Genomic DNA, 19,267 nt, shown 5'->3' with positions numbered 1-19,267 from the left:
ATGTATGGTACTGTCTGGTCATGTAAGTTACTAGTCCTATATATTACTGGTCATACAGCCATATGTGTTATCAGTGATCTGTGTTATGAGCCATGTGTGTTACAAGCCATGCCTGTTACCTTGTGTGAATGTGAAAGTTGTTGGTCGTTCCTGTGTGCTCAAAGTCATGGATGGCAGCTGCAAAAACCATGGCCAGGATCTCCAGCTCACTCAACCAGTGCTGCAGACCACACAAAAAACAAAAATATAGGCAATCACATTTGCATTTGCATTTAATATCTGATATGAAAAACATGTGTGGTGGTGAGGTGCTTTACCATGAGTCCTGTGTGCAGCATGAGGAAGTGAGCTGTTTGCGTGACGTCTGCAGCGTGAATCAGGTTATGGTAGGGGTTACGGTGTTTGCTGTAACCTGCCTCCAGAGCCTCTACGAACAGCACCAACGCCTGCACCGGGATCTGCAGGTGGGAAGCATAGAATGACCACTGTCACTATGTTTACACATGTATGTTACGGCCCCAAGCCTCAAATTCTTTCATTTGTTAGTATCTGCCTGTTCTGTTTAGTGTGTGATTGAATCTGTCCTCTCTTCGACATGGAGTCCTGGGTGTGTGAGCCCTCGCTGGCTTTCTGCCAGGCCAATTCTGTGGCTTACCTACAGCCACCTCCCCGTATTAAGGAGATTCAGCACACCTGTTCGGTGCAGCTGGCCTTTGTGGCCAGTATGCCATTTCGATTATGTCTCATTAAGTTGTTAGTCACTTGTTTTTTTCTGTATCTAACTTTGAGTGTGTGTCTATGTGAGACAGTAGTTTAGTTATGTTTTTGTGCTTCATGTTGTTTTTGTCACTCGATTGTTTTTGTAGGTTTATGTGACTCGTGTTTGTTTTGAGACACTTGTGGTTTGGTATTGTGTTGTGTCCTTTATTTTGTCACTCCTTTTTAATAGACCTACGTGAGTAGTTTTTTTGAGACACGAAACTTGTCATCTGTTAAACTAAGAAACCAAAAATAACATGTTTAGGTTAATTTGTTAATATATCTTGAATATTTTAGACCATTTTTGTTACTTTGCCATTTGCGATTTATTAAATTACTTCTTTATTTTATCTTTTTTTTTTTTTTTTACCTTAGCCGAGTTGGATCATAACCGTGGACAAAGTACACATTTTTATCCAATTTTCGGCCCCGCCAACCCACAACATACACAATACATCAAATCCTCCAGCTAAGGTAGTACTGACCAAGACCTGGACATAGGTCCCAGTGCATCTGAGTACTATGATTTAATATTGAAAATCCCATTCTATTGTCTAAATAAAGGCAAAAAGATAAAATTTTGTATTATCATTGTGGTATCGGAATTAGTATTGAGTCTATTCCTTAGTATCGTGACATCTTCTTCAGAGAACCGGACAAACTACTTTTGTCCCAGTCGAAGATCAAAAAGCCAAATAAATACCTAACACAAAGCAAGAAAAGTCTTCACACAGAAAAATAAACTACATTTTTAATAGTAAAAATCATTATAAATACATAGAATAACAGTAGATGGTAGTGAGATAACAGTAAGAGAGGCCTCTTACCCGGTAACGGCTGATCAGGTCATAGCGCGTCAGGAGGTCATACACCAAGAACTTGAGGGCGTGCTCTCCCGTGGCAGTTTGGAATGAGAACACATCAAAGGACCACTGATCCACTTCCTGTAAAACAACCAATCATTAGTCTCAAATGTCAAAGCAACCATTTTCACTATTTTGTCAACTGGTGTTTGTTTCAATGCTGAAATCCAGTTAGTTTAAACCTAAAAGGACTCTCTGTGATCTGAATTGTGACTACCTAAACCCCAGCATCTGCAGCCTATCATTCATCATTGCAAGTACAGCTCAGTGAGTAAATTCTGGAGGTTAGGAGCTTTCACATGAGGCACGGCCTGTCCATATACTGAGGATGAGAAAAACTTGTATGTGTCCTCTATCTGCAGGTACTTGCAACCCAGGTTCAGATGTCATGCCACATACCTGTCTATAATTTTAGTACTGGGTAGTAGGGCTGTAGGCCTTTAGTTTAGTCAATCGCTCGACCAACTTTTTTTAGATGTTTGATTGTTTTAAGTTTTTATATGGACAACGGCTGAAAGGAAAAGAAATGGCGTGAGTTAGACATAGATTTTATAGTGAATTGTGAGCATAATCTTCCTTTTTTATATTAACACGCTGTGTACTAATCATTTTTTGTATACACAGTTATATCATAACTGCCATTTGCTCCTTTTAGACCTTCAATGCACAAGGTATGTCAACCAAGGATAGAGCTGTAGAACCAACTCTCTGATCTTGTCTTTGACATTCTAGTGTATTTAACTGTTATTCCAAGATCATCCTTTAGATGGCAGATGTCAATGTTTTCCTCAGAAACATTGGCTCTGCTTGTGTTCATCCAATCAGCTCTAATTACATTGTGCTGAGTCTGAACAGAAGCTGCGTGCCTTCCTCTGTTTAATACAATTACATTAGGAGCTCCAAAACACCGGATCAGATGGATGGGTGCAGTTACAAATATGTGCATACGGTGAGTCAAGCCTGCTGTAACATCCAGGTTTGGTTATGCACCTGTCAGTGTGCACCTGTCAGTGTTCTCCTGCCAATGCGATGTGAGCTGGGAGCATTCCTACCTTGAGTGCACTGATTGCAGTCGGGGGGTAGGTGAGACCGGCCATGTTGGATGTTCTTCTGTACATTCTGTAAACAGCCACGATATAAAAAAGTGAACAATCATTAAGTATCTACCAAACAATTAAAGGGCCTGTACCTGATTGCTCCCATGTATTTGAGCAAACTGTGTCTTGCCTCAGTACAAATATATTGTATAAGCAGATCTTGAGGTCAAAATAAGTCCACTGTGTACTGTCTGCATCAAATTATAACGTGTTTTCCATCCATCCATTTTCTTCCACTTATCTGGTGCCGGGTCGCGGGTGCAGCAGTCTAAGCAGGGACTCCCAGACTTCCTCCACCCCAGACACGTCCTCCAGCTCTTCCAGTAGGACCCTAAAGTCTCAGGCCAGCCGATAGACATAGTTCCTCCAGCGTGTTGTGGGTCTTTCCCGGGGCCTCCTCCCAGCAGGACATGCTTGGAAAACCTCCCTAGAGGAAGTGTCCAGGAGACATCCTGAGCAGACGCCCAAGCCACCTCAGCTGTCTCTACTCCAAGCTCCTCCCATGTGACTGAGCTCCTCACCCTATCTCTAAGAGAGGGCCCAGCCACTCTGCGGAGGAAGCCCATTTCGGCATCCGCGATCTTGTCATTTCGACCATTACCCAGCGCTCATGACCATAGGTGAGGGTAGGAATGTTGATTGACCGGTAAATCGAGAGCTTTGCCTTACGACTCAGCACCTTCTTTGCCATGATGGTCCAATACAGCGACCGCATCACTGCAGATCCGCCTGCCAATCTCACGCTCCATCCTTCCCTCACTCATGAACAAGACCCCGAGATACTTGAACTCCTCCACTTGAGGCAGAGACTCACCACCCACCCTTTTTCCAGTCGAGAACTATGGCCTCGGATGTGGAGGAGCTGGTTCTCATCTCAGCCGCTTCACACTTGCAAACCGCCCGAGTGCCTGTTGCAGGTCCTGGCTCGAAGAAGCCATCAGGACAACATCATCTGCAAACAGCAGAGATGAGATCTTGTGGTTCCCGAACCAGACCCCCTCCAGCCCCTGACTGCACCTAGAAATTCTGTCCATAAATACAATGAACAGAACCGGTGGCAAAGGGCAGCCCTGGCGGAGTCCAACTTGAACGGGGAACCCTCGAGCACCTCAGTGACTTCAGCCAGGGTGATGGATGAGTCCACCTCTGGGTCCCCAGTCTCTGCTTCCTCCTTGGAAGACTTGACGGTGGAATTGAGGAGATCCTCAAAGTATTCCACCCTCCGACAACATCCCCAGTCGAGCCCGCACTGTAAACAGTGTTGGTGAATCACTGCTTACCCCTCCAGAGGCATCGGACAATTTGCCAGAATTTCTTTGAGGCCGTCCAATAGTCCTCCTCGATGGCCTCCCCGAATTCCTCCCAACCCCGAGTTTTTGCCACCGCGGCAGCACGAGCCGTGGCATGCTTGGCCCACCGGTGCTCATCAGCTGCGTCAGGAGTCCCACAAGCCAACAAGGCTTGATAGGACTCCTTCGGCCTGACGGCATCCCTTATTTCCGGTGTCTGGCACCGGGTTCGGTGGTTGCCGTCGTGACAAGCACCGCAAACCTATTTTGCTGGCAATAGAGGCAGAGAACATGGCTCACACAGAATCCATGTCCCCAGCCTCCCCTGGGATCTTGGAGAAGCTCTCCTGGAGGTGCGAGTTGAAGACCCCCCTGACAGAGGGCTCCGCGAGACATTCCCAGTAGACCCTCACGATACACTAAGGCAGACCCTCAAGATACGCCTGGCCTGCCTCCGCTGGAGGAAGCAAATTTTTTCATTGTCCGCAAATCAGGAAGTGCATGCTTAGCATGCTAGTTGTCTAACTACACTGAAACTAACACACTCTAGTTGTTTTCACTAAGGGGTATCTGTTATCAGTTAATTCTACTGAACTACCCTAACGTGTGAACTGTCGCCTGAGACCCATTTTGCATAACTGTTCAAGCCCCGAATGAGTCTATTGTTTTCTTCCATCTGTTTCAGTGACACATGTGAAACATTGGCTCATTGGTCGCCTATCATTTAGAATTAAGTTAAACTGAGGCAATATTTAAATTGCAAGGCTGCAATTAGGTAGCAGAATGTCATCTTTCTTCTTATATTAGTTTATAACAGTTTATTTTCCAGTCTTCTCTCAAATGTTCTATAAGTCCTACTGTTTAAACATATATCACATATCTAATCACAATTGTAATACTTAAAAATTTGTTGTTGTTTTTTTCAAAATCATGCAGCCCTGAATCAAATTTGTCTGACCTCATATTACCAGAGTTTTGTGCTTCACTCACTAATTCAGAAATGTTTTTCAGTCCCCTGTGATATATTTTTCTTTCTTTTTTCATTGTAACCATATTTGTTTTGATAGAGATGAAACAATGTGTGCCCTGACTATCAACCTATCAATTATGCCCATCTAAACTTGGGAGATTCACCGGTCACCACATCTTGGTAATGGAACTAAGTGTATATTCTTGGCTGGTCAGGCACGTGATTGGTTGCTGTGTTTGCTGCTGTAAGTCACTCACCGCTCCACAAAGATTCCGGCCTGCACTGCATGAACAATGCTCCGGAATCTGGGCTTTTCTTCCGGGCGCCGTTTGGCCACGCCCATTTTGCTGCTGAAAGTGCAGGCCAGCCAATCACGCACCTCGGTGGGCACTGACTCTGCCTTCAGCTCGCTCAGCTCATCCTCTGTGTCCAGCAAACGCCTGGAGAGGACAGAACCGTTAATGGACACAAGCTACAAGTGTCTTATATAATAATGTACAATGTCATTCATTATCATAAACTATTCGTTTTTAGAGTTTATATTTTGAAAATAATCTAGATTATACTGTAATCAGAAAACTATACATATTAAAGTGCATATGACAGGTTAGACTACCCATTTCACTAAAACATAAGTAACATCAATATACTAAAGACAAGCTGTAGTGTGTAGTGTAGTGTCAGAAATCAGAAAAATGCCTTCCTTGCTCATTAACTGTCTGGATTTTGAATGGAGTTTTCTGTGTTGATGACAACAGAGATGACAGCAAAGAATCTGTTTTACAACTAAGTACTGCCTCATGTATTTCTGTTCTTTTCTTCTCTGTATTTTCTTGCACAAACTGCCACTTAACCGATGTAAAACGGTAAATATTTAGTACCTGTACTAAATATTTATCACAGTTTTACATCTATCCCACCAAACAAAGTCAGAATTACAAATACAAGAAAACACATGCACTTTAACTCTTTCTAACAGTAAACAGCACAAATAAACAGTGTATTATCAAACTGCAGTGTGGCTCTTACTTGGTCTCGTCCGTGTAGATGGCATCCAGCATGGCTGACGCCAGCTCCAGGTTCCTGCGCAGCTCCTGAAGGTCCACCACACCCTGGTCCATCTGCTCCAGGACCCCCTTCATCCTAGAACAAATCGTCATATTCAACTGCCACAATATGGTGGTAGTTGATGGGGAGTTGATGGTTTTATTGATTTATTGATCTACTGATGTATTCATTCATTCATTTCTTCTACATAATATTAGTCTCACTGTTCGTGTCCTGTTCTGTACAGCAGAGGTGTCCAAACTATGGCAAGGGGGACAAATATGGACCTCAGACCAATTTTTATTAACCCTCAGGGATGCTGCTGAATTGGCCCCAATGATTACAGACAGTATTTTTACTGCAAATTTTACTGCAAAGTATTTCTATCACTATAACTACAAAAACAAATCATTGCATTGTGATGCAGATCTAAAATTAATGTTCTAAGATTATTCAAAGGTATTGTAGCTCCGTCAAACCTATCTAAAATGCATCCACCTGAAAGTCTTGCTGTATTGACCACCTGCCAGTGGCCCTCTCCTATGAATATGTTTTTATACATGCAACCCTCTGTGAAAAAAGTTTAGACATCCCTGCTGTACAGTATTGTCAGCCTCTGGGCAAATGCAAGGTTTTGTCGCCTAGGAAACTACAGATCATGCCTCAAACATAAGACATAAGGCTACTGTATATTTTGCAGGAGGCCTATTTTCTGTGTTTGGGGGTCACGAATGCCAAAGTTTGAGAACCTCTGTCTTATATTAGATTGAAATGAGGGCCATTCATTTTGTAAATCAAAGGTCTGTTTTGGCTTACAGAGAATCCAAATAAGCCTTGTGTTCTTTACAGAGCCTTATTCATTATTTATTTAATTTGTTTATTTATAAATGGTTGCTATTTTGGTTTGGCTCCCATTTGGCTAAAATGTGCCTGTTGATGTTAGCGCAAGGAGCTGGTGTCTGGGCTGAGTGATAGGAAGTGCAGGTCGGCCCCCACACAGCTGTGCTCTGTTCACAGCTCACTCGCCAATCTGCTCGTCCAGATGGTCACATGACATGCAAGCTGTCAATCAAACACCCCCTCTGCTCACATGATGCACTGGCTGTCAATCAAAGGCCCCTTTTGGTCACATGACACGTCAGCTGTCAATCAAACGCACCCTCTGGTCACACTGTGGCCAAACCTCTTTGTCCAAGCTTGATATCATTTGATCTCAGAAGCTACAGAGGGCTGGGTTAGGGTAGTACCTGGATGAGAGACAGCTGGGAAGACAGCTGCCACAGTGGGGCGCCAGTGGCAAAAACTATCGTTGCGTCCTTAGACAAGGCACTTCAGCCCAAAATCGCAATAGCAGTTGCCTCTTAAGGCTTAACGAGCTCATTGATCAACAGAAAAGTTTGAAAGTCCAACAGTGAAAACAGACATTATCAATAACAGACATTAAGCAACATTCACAGAAAACAAGCAAATGGAGAACTCTCCAGAATATCCCTTGTCCTTAGACCTGACTAAGGGACAAAGGAGGGCTCATCCAGGATATTGTAGGGGTCATCCACCCACTTCACCCACATGGCCTGGTATGAAAATGGTGAGTGAATGTTGGTGGTGGTCATAGGGGCTGATGGAGCAGAATCGCACCCTCACTTCTGGCAATTTGTCTTACAGAAGATGTGGCTATAATAATAGCTTACCACCATCATACTAGCTTACCACTATAATAGTAGCTTACTACCATCACGAAATTGTAACGCAACTTTGAGCATCTGGAAAAGCACTATATAAAAGTAAGGCATTATTATTATTACTATGCACTGGCTGTCAATCATCTGCCCCCCCTCACACCCGGTCACATGACATGCTGGGTGTCAATCATGTGCCCACCCCCCTCTGTTCCTCTGTTCATACTCATCTGTCAGCCCCTTCCTCTCTCTCTCTCTCAAAGATGGAGGAGGTATAGGACTTGGCCTGCCGTGACCTCTCACTCTTCTTTCGTTACTCCCTTCCCTACCTCCTCTCCTCTTTCCTTGCTCCCTTGTCTCCTTCCCTTGCTGGTACATTATGGTGCTGTGAACCTCTGCAGTGTCTTTTGTTGTGCAATTTTCTGGATGCAGTCGTAACCATGGAAACACATTTCCAGGCATCCAGTCGTCAAGGCGATGAGCTGTTTTACGGGATGGAGAAGTTACATACTCTATTGGCATGAAGAGGTCTTTAATCTGGTTAGATCCTGAATTTTTCTGCCTTTGTCACTGGTTTAGTCTCAGGTAGTCACTTAGCCTGGTTGAGTCCTGGTTTTGATTGTTAGTCCAGACTTGGGTAGTTTGAATCACATTCTTGTTATGTCTGCTGTCTGACGCTAGTCTGGCACAGTCCCATTTTAAAACTTGTATCATTTTAGGATGTTTTCTGGTTTACTCGGTTTGGCCTTTTGCTTTAGTCCATCTTAAAGGTATAGTATGTGTCTTTCCGGAGGTCACCTGCATGAATGCATAAAAATAGAAAGCTAGAACAATTATTAGAACATTCTTCATGGAGACAGATAAGTTTCATGCCATACTGTGGAAAAGTATAGCAGGAGGAGGTCTTCTTCCAGGCCAAATAAGAGTCAGATTTGTGGAGAGCTTGCTCATAGTGAGAACATGTGTTTTTCAGTGCAATAAAGACAACAAAAAAACAAAAAAATACCAAATGAATACTTTTATTTTAGCATATTATTTTAAGGCTAAAAAGTTACTGAAACTGTCCTGATTAAAACCTGATGTCCCATGTGTCTTATAAGATTGTTGTAGCACTACACAACGCAAGGAATTTAAATGGTGCGACAACACACATGCACACTGTGCGATGGTGCACACAATCACTCATGGAAAAGATTAAAGTTTATCGGGGCGAATATCAGGCTCCAGGCTCCGTGTGGTAACATGATAGTTGTGTTTCTGTGTAACCCGCAAGTAACCCACTCAAAATATGTGCCATGAATTAAGTGTAAATCTGGCAGTAGTCCGGTTTTAACCTGGTTGGTTGTGGCATACTTGGTCTTGTTTTAGTATGACTTGGTCCTGGTCTAGTCCTGTTCAGTCCCAGGTTCAACCCACTTACCTCTGTGATGCACTCTTGTACTTCTGCCTGTGAACACAAAGCACATACAGAGGTTAGCTCACAAACCATTCTGTGATTCACCATCACTAGGTCATCAACACCACATCTTTAAAAGAATTGAAACAAGTGCATATATCAGGAAGTAGTGGTGAGTTCTAAAACAGAATTTTTCTACCTATGTTATCAACAGGGAAAAACTCCAGAAAATGCAGAAAATGTATGCACAAGGAAAGTATTTTTCTGATAGATTTTATAGTCTAATATAACTATTTTGCATATGCAAAAGTTTTGGCCAGAGCACAAACATGCGAGGAGGGCGAGTCAGCGAGTCCTATTGTAAAATTTCAAAAATCAAGTAGTAAACAATCATATATAGACAAGTAAGTGATATCAAAAATTTGAGTTCAGTGAGCTCTAATTGTGAGTGAAGACCCTGAGAAAAAACTATTGAAAGACAACTCAGTAGCACCACCTCAAATATTGATTTATAACCCCAATTCCAATGAAGTTGGGACGTTGTGTAAAAAAAAAAAAAAAAAAAAAAAGATCACATCAGGACATGTAAAAAATTATATTATGGCCCCACCATAAACCCTACAGGAAGTCAGCCATATTGGATCAAACCCACGATTGACAAAATCACTTTTGATATCTCCTTCAACAGTTTTCATAAAAAACACTTCAAACTTGACCAAAAGACACAAACCCCATATAAAAGGTTATTAATTAACTTTTAAATAAAATGTTGGATGTGGTCATGGTGATTTTTCAACAAAATGTTCATATTTTGTCACATTTGAATGGACCCAATGCACATTTCTGAGCTGGACATAATGACATGTAAATTACAGCTCTATCATTTAAGATGGCTCTATAACGCCCCCTTCAAATTTCATTAAAAACATTTCATAAAAGCTAATCTATTTATCATGGACTTAATCATTTACAGAGAGGTTCTTCATAATGACAAGCAATGTGACAAAATCGTTTAGGCGCACTTGTGCGAGAGCTCTATTGTAATGGTAAAATTTTGAGGAAAATGGCAAAAATCAAGCACTTAACAATAATGTATTTCCAAGTATGTAGTATTGAAAATTACAGTTCAGTGAGCTCTCATTTTGAGTGAAGACTCAGAGAAAAGTAAAGAAAGACGGCTCAGTAGCGCCACCTCAAAAATCGATTCACAGTGCACCAATGGGAATGGGAGCTCAGCCAAGAAAAATGGCATTGTAGACAAATGAAACTTGGCATCAAAATTAGGTCACGCCAGAACATGTAATAAATTATATTATAACCCTACAGTAAGTTGGCCATATTGGATCAAACTTGGGATTGACAAAATCACTAATCTTTTCTAATAACTAAATCTCCAACAGTTTTCATCAAAAACACAAAATCCAGGTGCAATAAAAGGATGTCAATTATAATTTGAATAAAATGTTGGCCATGGTCATAGTGATTTTTCAACAAAATGTCAATTTTTGGAAAAATGTATAAAATTTTAACTTTCACAAACATTGTCAGATTTGAATGGACCCAATGAATGACATGGAAATGGACATAATTACATGCCAATTAGGGCTCTATCTTTTAAGATGGCTCTGTAGCGCCCCCTTCAAATTCTATTTTTAAAAATTCATGCAAATCTATTTGTCATGAACTTGTGAAAGAATTAACTGGCTCTTCATAATGGGGAACAATGTGACAAAGTCCCATCATTCTAACTTTTATCGTGAAAAAAAAGATGATGATGATGATTATTATTATTATTATTATTATTGCTGCCCGAGAACAAAAGTATGAAGAGGGTCACCTTGCACTAATGAGAGAGGCCTATTGTATTTGTAAAATTTTGAGGAAAATGGCAAAAATTAAGCAGTAAACAACAATGTATAAACAAGTCCCATCATTCCAGCTTTTATCGTGTAGGTGTAAAAAAATGTGAGAAAAAAAAATGTCTCAAAAACGTCAATGAGAAGCAAAAAAAAAAAAAGTTTGTCATAATCAAATGAAATCAGTACACTCATTCTTCATGTGATCCTGAGGAAAAGTTCAACCACTGAATGAAATCATGCAGATGTTCAAAATCTAGACCTCGTACTTTAACGAACTTGTCCTAGGGTTTTTGTCCAATGGACTCCAAACTGAGGCAGTATCAACAAACGAAGAACAATAATGAGAGAAGAATTAAAAAAAAAAAAAGTTTCATTATTTTCTTCAAAGGCAGACGTTTACATATATTCCAATAGTATTTGGTACCATTTCCTTTAAATTGTCAAATGTGAAATGTTTTGGATATATATATATATATATATATATATATATATATATATATATATATATATATATATATATATATATATATATATATATATATATATATATATATATATATATATATATATATATATATATATATATATATGTAAATGTAAACTTCTGGTTTCAACTGTAAACATGTGCCATATCTGGAAAAAAAAATGAAAAAATAGGCAAGACTTTTAGGACTTCAAATATTCAAATATGCACTTCAAATATGTTGAAATAGCACAATTTAGAACTTTTTGAATAAGACAAGTTTATTTGTAGAGCACAATTCATACACAATAAAGTAAGAAAAAGAGAAAGTAATTTAAAGAACAAGAAAAACCATTAAAATCTCAATACAAAGAAATATTTAAGGTGCACTGTGTAACTTTCGGGTGAATGAACTCCATGTTATAGCAAAAAATGAAAAATACTCATTCTTAGAGAGCGAGGTCATTTCTCCACAGATCTGACCTGTAATTTGGTCTAGAGGTGTGACCAGTTTGTCTCCATGGAGATATGTTTTGAAGAATTAAAATTACAACACGTTTAAAAAGTCAAGGTTTAGGAGGATTTGAGGAGGTGATGGAGGAGTGGAGGAGGAGTGAGACCATCTGAGTAGATGGTAGGGGAGAGATTGTTCTGAGGAGGTGGTAGAGGAGAGAAAGATATTTTATGGAAATGATGGAGAAGAGTGATGTCGTGAGTAGGTGGTAGAAGAGAGTGAGATGTTCTGAGGAGGTGATGGAGGAGAGTGAGATGGTCTGAGAGGATGACAGACGAGAGTGAGATGTTCTGAGGAGAGTGAGATGCTCTGAGAAAGTGATGGAGGAGAGTTAGATGATCTGAGGAGGTGATGGATGAGAGTGAATTGTTGTGAGGAGGTGATGGAGGAGAGCGAGATGTTCTGAGTATGTGGTAGAGGAGAGTGAGATGTTCTAAGGAGGCTATGAGGAGAAGGAGATGTTCTGAGGAGGTGATGGAGGAGAGCGAAATGTTCTGTGGAGGTGATGATGAGGAGAGTGAGATGTTCTGAGGAGGTGATGAAGGAGAGCGAAATGTTCTGTGGAGGTGATGATGAGGAGAGTGAGATGTTCTAAGGAGATGATAGAGGAGAGTGAGATGTTGTAAGTAGGTGGTAGAAGAGAGTGAGGTATTCTGAGGAGGTGATGGAGGAGAGTGAGCTGTTCTAAGGAAAGTGAGATGCTCTGAGAAAGTGATGGAGGAGAGTGAGATGTTCTGAGGAAGTGATGGAGGAGGGCTAGATGTTCTGAGGAGGTGATGGAGGAGAGTGAGCTGTTTTGAGGAGAGTAAGATGTTCTGAAGAGAGTAAGATGTTCGGCGGAGGTGATGGAGGTTCAGAGGAGGAGATGGACATAAGATGGTGGTTCTGAGGTGTCAGGGTTGGTTTTCTGGCATATGTTCCACTGCGTCATACTGTGGTCCTGAGGGAACAAATGTATCTTCTGCTCTGTTTGTCACAGCGCTTCTCACAGAGCATGAAATCACAGCAGTGTGGAGCTCTCCTGCTTAGAGTACACTTGAGAATTGGATCTGATTTATCTTGTAAACACATAAATATTTCTACATTCACTTGTTTTGTTCACTTATTTTGTTTGCCAAAACTTGTTTATTATTCCTCAAAACTAGTCATTGTTTCATTGTTTTTCTCTTTGTGTTTCAGACTCTCAAAATAAAGCTGATTGCCTGTACTTTAAAGATGCAGATGCCTGTACCTTAAAGATGCAGAGGTGGGTAGCGCAACCAAAACTTTTACTCAAATGAGTAACGTTACTTCAAAATAATATTACTCAAGTACAAGTACAAAGGAGTGGTCCAAGAAATTACTCAAGTAAGAGTAAAAAATATATTTGGGAGTAATTAATTTAAAGAGCAACTTCAGGAGCATAATATTTGGTTGATTTTAATGTAATTTGAAGGACAAAACATAACTCAAATATTCAAATCATTTCATATTGTCAACATAAAGCTTTTGTTAAAAAGTGTGCAACATTCTAAGTACAGAATTGTGGCCTTGTGAAATTTGGTGAACAAATAAAATAATATCCATATGGACAAAAGCCATTTCTGATGTTTCAGGTCTGGATAGATGGGCATGTGGGCAAGATGTGGATATGTGGGACAGATGTGGTCAGATTTGGACATGTGGGAGAGATGTGGACAGATTTGGACATGTGGGACAGGGGTGGATATGTGGGGATAGATGTGGGCATGTGGGACATATGTGGACATGTGGGACAGTTGTTGACAGATGTGGACATGTAGGGGCAGATTTGGACAAGTGGGACAGATGTGGAGATGTGGGGACAGATGTGAGCGTATGGGGACAGATGTGGACATGTAGGACAGATTTGGATATGTAGGACAGATTTGGACATGTGGGGAGAGATGTGAACGTATTGGGACAGATGTCGACATATGGGACAGATATGGACAGATGTGGGCGTGTAGGAACAGATGTGAATGTAAGGAGACAGATGTGAACATGTGGGACAGATGTGGACGTGTGGGACAGATGTGGACAAATGTGGACATGTGGGGACAAATGTGGGGACAAATTTGGACATGTGAGGAAAGATGTGAACGTATTGGGACAGATGTGGACATATGGGACAGATATGGACAGATGTGGACGTGTGGGAACAGATGTGAGCATATGGGGACAGATGTGGACATGTAGGATAGATTTGGATATGTAGGACAGATTTGGACATGTGGGACAGATGTTGACAGATGTGGACATGTGGAGACAAATTTGGACATGTGGGGACAGATGTGAATGTATTGGGACAGATGTGGACATGTGGGACAGATGTTGACAGATGTGCACATGTGGGGACAAATGTGGGGACAAATTTGGACATGTGGTTACAGCTGTGGACAGATGTGGACATTTGAAACAGATGTGGACAGATGTAGGCAGAGATTTGGACTTGTGGGGAAAGATGTGAACATATTGGAACAACTTTGGACATGTGGGGACAGACATGGACATGTGGGGACAGATGTGGGATGCAGTAGGGTAAGGGCAAGGTTGATTGCAATTGGAATGAAAGTGCAATTTGAATGTACACAGTTAATTCAATTCAATTTATTTTATTTTTGTAACACCCAAAATCATAACAACAGTTATCTCGAAGGGCGTTCATGTTTTGGTTGATGGGGGAAACCGGAGTACCCGGAGGAAACCCATCCAGACACGGGGAGAAACATGCAAAACTCCACACAGAAAGGCCTGGAGTTTTGCATGTTAGCAAATTGCAAAGGTTGTATTTTTTAAGTACTATAAAAATGCATAAAAACAGCTAACCCTGTAGTTTAGATCCCTACAAACATACTGGGGTGACAGTGGCTCAGTGGTTAGAGTGTTGGTCCCCCAACCCGAAGGTCGGAGGATCAAGTCCCGCTTGGACGAAGTTCTGTTGTTGTGTTCTTAGGCAAGACACTTCACCCACATTGCCTAGTATGAAAGTGGTGTGTGCGCGAATGATAGGTGATGGTCGGAAGGGCCGATGGCGCCCGTCAGTCTGCCCCAGGGCAGCTGTGGCTACAGTAGTAGCTTACCATCACCAAGTGTGGAAATGAATGAATAATGACTATAGTGTAGCGCTTTGAAAAAGCGTATTACAAGTGTAAGCCATTATTATTATATTCTTATATTAGTTTGTTACTTCATATTTCAGTCTTTTTGTCAATTGTTCTGGGTGCGTTTAAAATGTCAACTTTGAACAGAATCCTATTATTAGAACATAAATTGCAAATCTAATCACAATCACAATGTTTGGCCGAAAAATTATAGTTGGATATTTTCACCAAACTGTGAAGGCCCACTGCACAGTGAAGGGACTCAGGTAAAGTCGTCTCCGCACAATGTCATCTTTAGTCCAAATACCCCTGTTGTCATGGAAACAGAAGGTGGGTGAATAATGAATTTCCCTGTAACGCGCTCATTCAAACTAGCATCTAATGTCTGCAGCGACATGCCCAGTGCTCCTCACTCATCTGCCCATGTCAGCAAGAGGACAGACAACTCAGAGAAAACTACATTCACCATCGAAACACCCCAAGAATTGAATGGATTTGATGGAAAAAGGAGCTGTATATATTGCGATGAAAGTGGCAGGACACTTTACCCACATTGCGTATTATGAAAGTGCTCTGCTTTGAGTGTAGGTGACGGTCAGAGGGTGGTGGTGAGGGTGGTAGGGGATGATGGGGGCGGTGGCGCAGATTGGCAGCCTCACTTCCGTCAGTCTGCCCCAGGGTAGCCATAGCTGTAAGCAATAATACGGTATCAGCTTATCATCACCAAGTGTGGGGTGAATGAATAATGACTACAGTGTAGCGCTTTGAAAGGCTTTGACAAGCCTGTCCTAGTGTAAAGCAATATTATGTGTACACAGGGTTGGGGATTAGGATTTATCTAGTTAGTTGACCTGGCCAGCAAGACGAACTCTTATGATAGTTGTGAGTTCACAAGCTCAGGAGAATCCATCAGGCCCAGCTCCAATTATTGTGATTGCCCAGATTTCAGTGGGTCCTGAGAGGTCCTGGGGAATCTTCAGGGATCCTGGAAGGTACTGGAGGATGACTGGAGGTCCTGGGGGGTCCTGGGAGGTCGTGAAAGGTCATGGGCGGTCTGGGGATATCCTGGAGTGTTTTTGAGGGTCCTGGGAGGTCCTGGGGAGTCCTGGAGGGTCCTGGAGAGTCCTTGAGGAGCCCGGCAGCCTGTGGACTTGTCTGGGCGGGGTGTGAGCTCGATCTGTGGGCTGGTTCTCACCCGGAGCTCTCACACCTCTCTGCTTATTCTGGGCTCTGCTTCAGACTTTATGAAATGCTTTTACCACTCCTCTGCCAACTGCTTACTCACACAAGATGTTCCTTGGAGCTCATACAGAGACAGGAGGCAGAGCTGGGTAGCAGACCCCCTGTACCCCTTTTAATGATGCTGTATATTTAAAAATTAGTTTGGTAGGATTATCTTGATTTGTGTCCATGGCATAAAGTAGTTTCAATATTATGTTTATCGCAATATTTCTCTGTAGCAATATATCATGCTTCAAAATACGTAGACTTTAGGTGTCAGACTTCACAAAAGTACTATAGAAGTGTATCTGGGATTATAGTGTTCACAAGCACTGCAGCTAATTGGCTCTGGGCCTCAAACAAAGTCAAAATGAACCAGTAACCTCCAGGGCTTGTTTCTGTAGGTAAAGTTCAATTTTTCCCAAAGACTTTATGAAAAAAAAATGATGCTAAAAGTTTAAAAGCTTGCATAGGGCTAATCAGCTATGTTACAACTAATTGCAATAAGACCTATAATTTTATTTCAAATCTGTCTCTGAGATTTTACTTACAGTTGAGTTATTAATGGTCCTATATTACACAAAACTGATTTTTGTGAGCTTTACGTCATGTTGTAATGCATTTACAGCATCACAAACATATCCAGAGTTGTGTTTTGGATGGATGGATGGATGTTTGAGTAACCCTCTATTTTTAGTCTGTTTAGATCTCCAAAGCTCAAAATGCTTTGTTCTACCTTGTGATGTCATGTAGCGATTTTCAAATTAACAACTACCTTTCACACTTTGTTCAGTAGAGATTGTAAATTCTAGGGCTGAAATTATCCAAATGATTCTAGTGAGGGTATACAGAGTTATAGACAGCTAAGTTCATCTCTCAAACTCAAAACACTCTGTTTCACCTTGTGATGTCATGTGGTAATACAGGAAGTGCTCTACTGGGTTTTTAAACTCCATACACCTTCACTAAAATCATTTGGAACATACCTGAAATGTCTTACTGTAAAATGATTTCAGCATTTCACAAAAAGATGTTAAATAATTCCATGTTTGTGGCACTTTGAGACGTGGTTGAAGCTAAAGCTAACCTAAACAATAAAATATGTCCAGTTATCTTTTTTTTTTTCTTTTTTTTTAATCTCTGCATCTCTATGCTGTGTCTTAGCCTCTCTTTATGTAATGCATTGGGTTTGACTTATGACATTATGACTTATGACATTATGCACTGGAAATATCAAATTTTCGATCTTGATGTGTGGCATGCATCAATAAACAGGAAACAGCTGTTGCTAGCATGCTAGTTTTGTTTTGCAAAACATAACAGCTCAACATACATCAATTTATCTCAAGATCAAGTGATCTGTGTTTAGGGAAACGTTGATATTTTATGTTAAAGAGGGGGCATTATGCAAAATTGATTTTTGGAGCTTTCTACTATTGTCCCTCATCAAAAATGTGCCTGAACAGGTTTTAGTGGTCATCCATGCATGTTTGAGTAATCTAGAGGTCTCTCTCTGGCCCTTTTCGAACTCTCCTTATGGTTAGCTGTAAGATTTTGTTAAATGATCAGCCCAAAAGCTTATCACCCATTCTCCCGTACAACAATTCTCCATAAATATCCAAAAGCACGACACAAAACTGTACACAGCAACTTGACAAACCTGCTGCGCAGTAGTTTCATTAGCGGGTTGCACGCTGATTGTGTTGTGATAGCGCTCTGAAGGCGAAGTGACTTAGCACGGGGACTAATGGGAGGTGGGACATCAAAAATTAAACGTAAATCACTTACCAATGTATGTTAATACCTTATTTTCAGGACATTTTGCACATTCAAAACAATAACAGGTAACATGGTGATATAAATATATTATGTGTTAGCAGTAAATACCCCATAGAATAAAATACCTCCTCTTTAAGTTTGCGTTTTGCCATCTTGTTTGTCGAGTCAGGGACCTAAACTTTATACACTGAAACTCCAGCCTTTAAGCCTGTTATTTTTATCACCAGTCTTCTTTCCTCTAACACTGTTTGTTTTCACCAGTACAATGCATCTAACACATATTATATAAGAAGTAAACATGTAAAAATAGCTCCTCTGGACATTTTCAGTTCATGTCTTTAGCCTCCACTTCATCATCTCTAATTGGTCTGTTACTAATTATTACTAATATTTCAAGTATTGTGTACTTTTACTATTTCAAGGTCCTATATTACACAAAAGGTACTCTTGTGAGCTTTTAGACATATTACCTCCACAAAAACATACCTGCAATTGTGGTTTGTTTCGTTCACACGTTTGCATAGCCCTGTAATATTAGTCTACATCTCCAAAGCTCAAAAAAGCTCTTTTCCACCTTGTGATGTCTTGAAGTGGTAGTTTTCAAGTTTCAGCTTCCTTTTACCTTTTGTTCAGTAGAGTTTAGCAATTCCAGGGTTGAAGTTATCCAAATAATTCTTGTGAAGGTGTGTGAAGTTTAAAAACACAGTGGAGCACTTCCTGTATTACCACATGACATCACAAAGTGGAACAGAGTGTTTTCTCTTTGTGGAAGAACTCAGCGTAAATATGCATGGTTTGTGTGTTAAAAACGTGTGAATGAAACAAAACACAACTTCAGGTGTGTTTTTGATGAGGCAACAACATTATAACAGATCTTAAAACAGCACAATGTGGGCCCTTTAAAAGACAGTATGCAGATGAAACCACCTTCTGTGCTGATGCTGTGTAGTTTCATATGTTTTTTGTTTTTTTTTTCTGGCACTGCTCTGCACTTTTGAGACATAGGTTTGTGGGCTAAGCACTGCACAGCTTTTACTTTTACAACTAACCAAGGAGGGTTTGAATAGGGCCCAGGCGAGATCACTAAAATACTCGGCATGCATGAATGACACCTTAAACCTCTTCAGGCATGGTTTGGATGGAGAAACAACGTTCTAACATGATAGAAAGCTCAAAAATGTATCAAAAAATCAAAAATGTATTTCACATAATACCCCCTCTTAAAGAAAT

General features: G+C 40.9%; 1 protein-coding gene across 1 annotated transcript in view; it reads right to left on the bottom strand.

Annotated features, from left to right (window-relative positions):
* LOC117389837 (dual specificity calcium/calmodulin-dependent 3',5'-cyclic nucleotide phosphodiesterase 1A) overlaps nt 1-19,267 on the bottom strand; it is a 36,635-nt gene that overhangs the window by 14,289 nt on the left and 3,079 nt on the right. The window contains exons 2-8 of the mRNA XM_033987563.2: nt 9,125-9,151; nt 6,008-6,121; nt 5,236-5,418; nt 2,675-2,741; nt 1,587-1,703; nt 318-458; nt 120-220 (exon numbers count right to left, since the gene is read on the bottom strand). Of these exons, the coding sequence (XP_033843454.2) occupies nt 120-220; nt 318-458; nt 1,587-1,703; nt 2,675-2,741; nt 5,236-5,418; nt 6,008-6,121; nt 9,125-9,151 (750 nt within the window). The remainder of the gene's footprint in view (nt 1-119; nt 221-317; nt 459-1,586; nt 1,704-2,674; nt 2,742-5,235; nt 5,419-6,007; nt 6,122-9,124; nt 9,152-19,267) is intronic.

Source organism: Periophthalmus magnuspinnatus, chromosome 21 (assembly GCF_009829125.3).
Source record: "Periophthalmus magnuspinnatus isolate fPerMag1 chromosome 21, fPerMag1.2.pri, whole genome shotgun sequence".
Taxonomy (NCBI): domain Eukaryota; kingdom Metazoa; phylum Chordata; class Actinopteri; order Gobiiformes; family Gobiidae; genus Periophthalmus; species Periophthalmus magnuspinnatus.
This window is presented reverse-complemented; position numbering and strand designations above follow the sequence as displayed.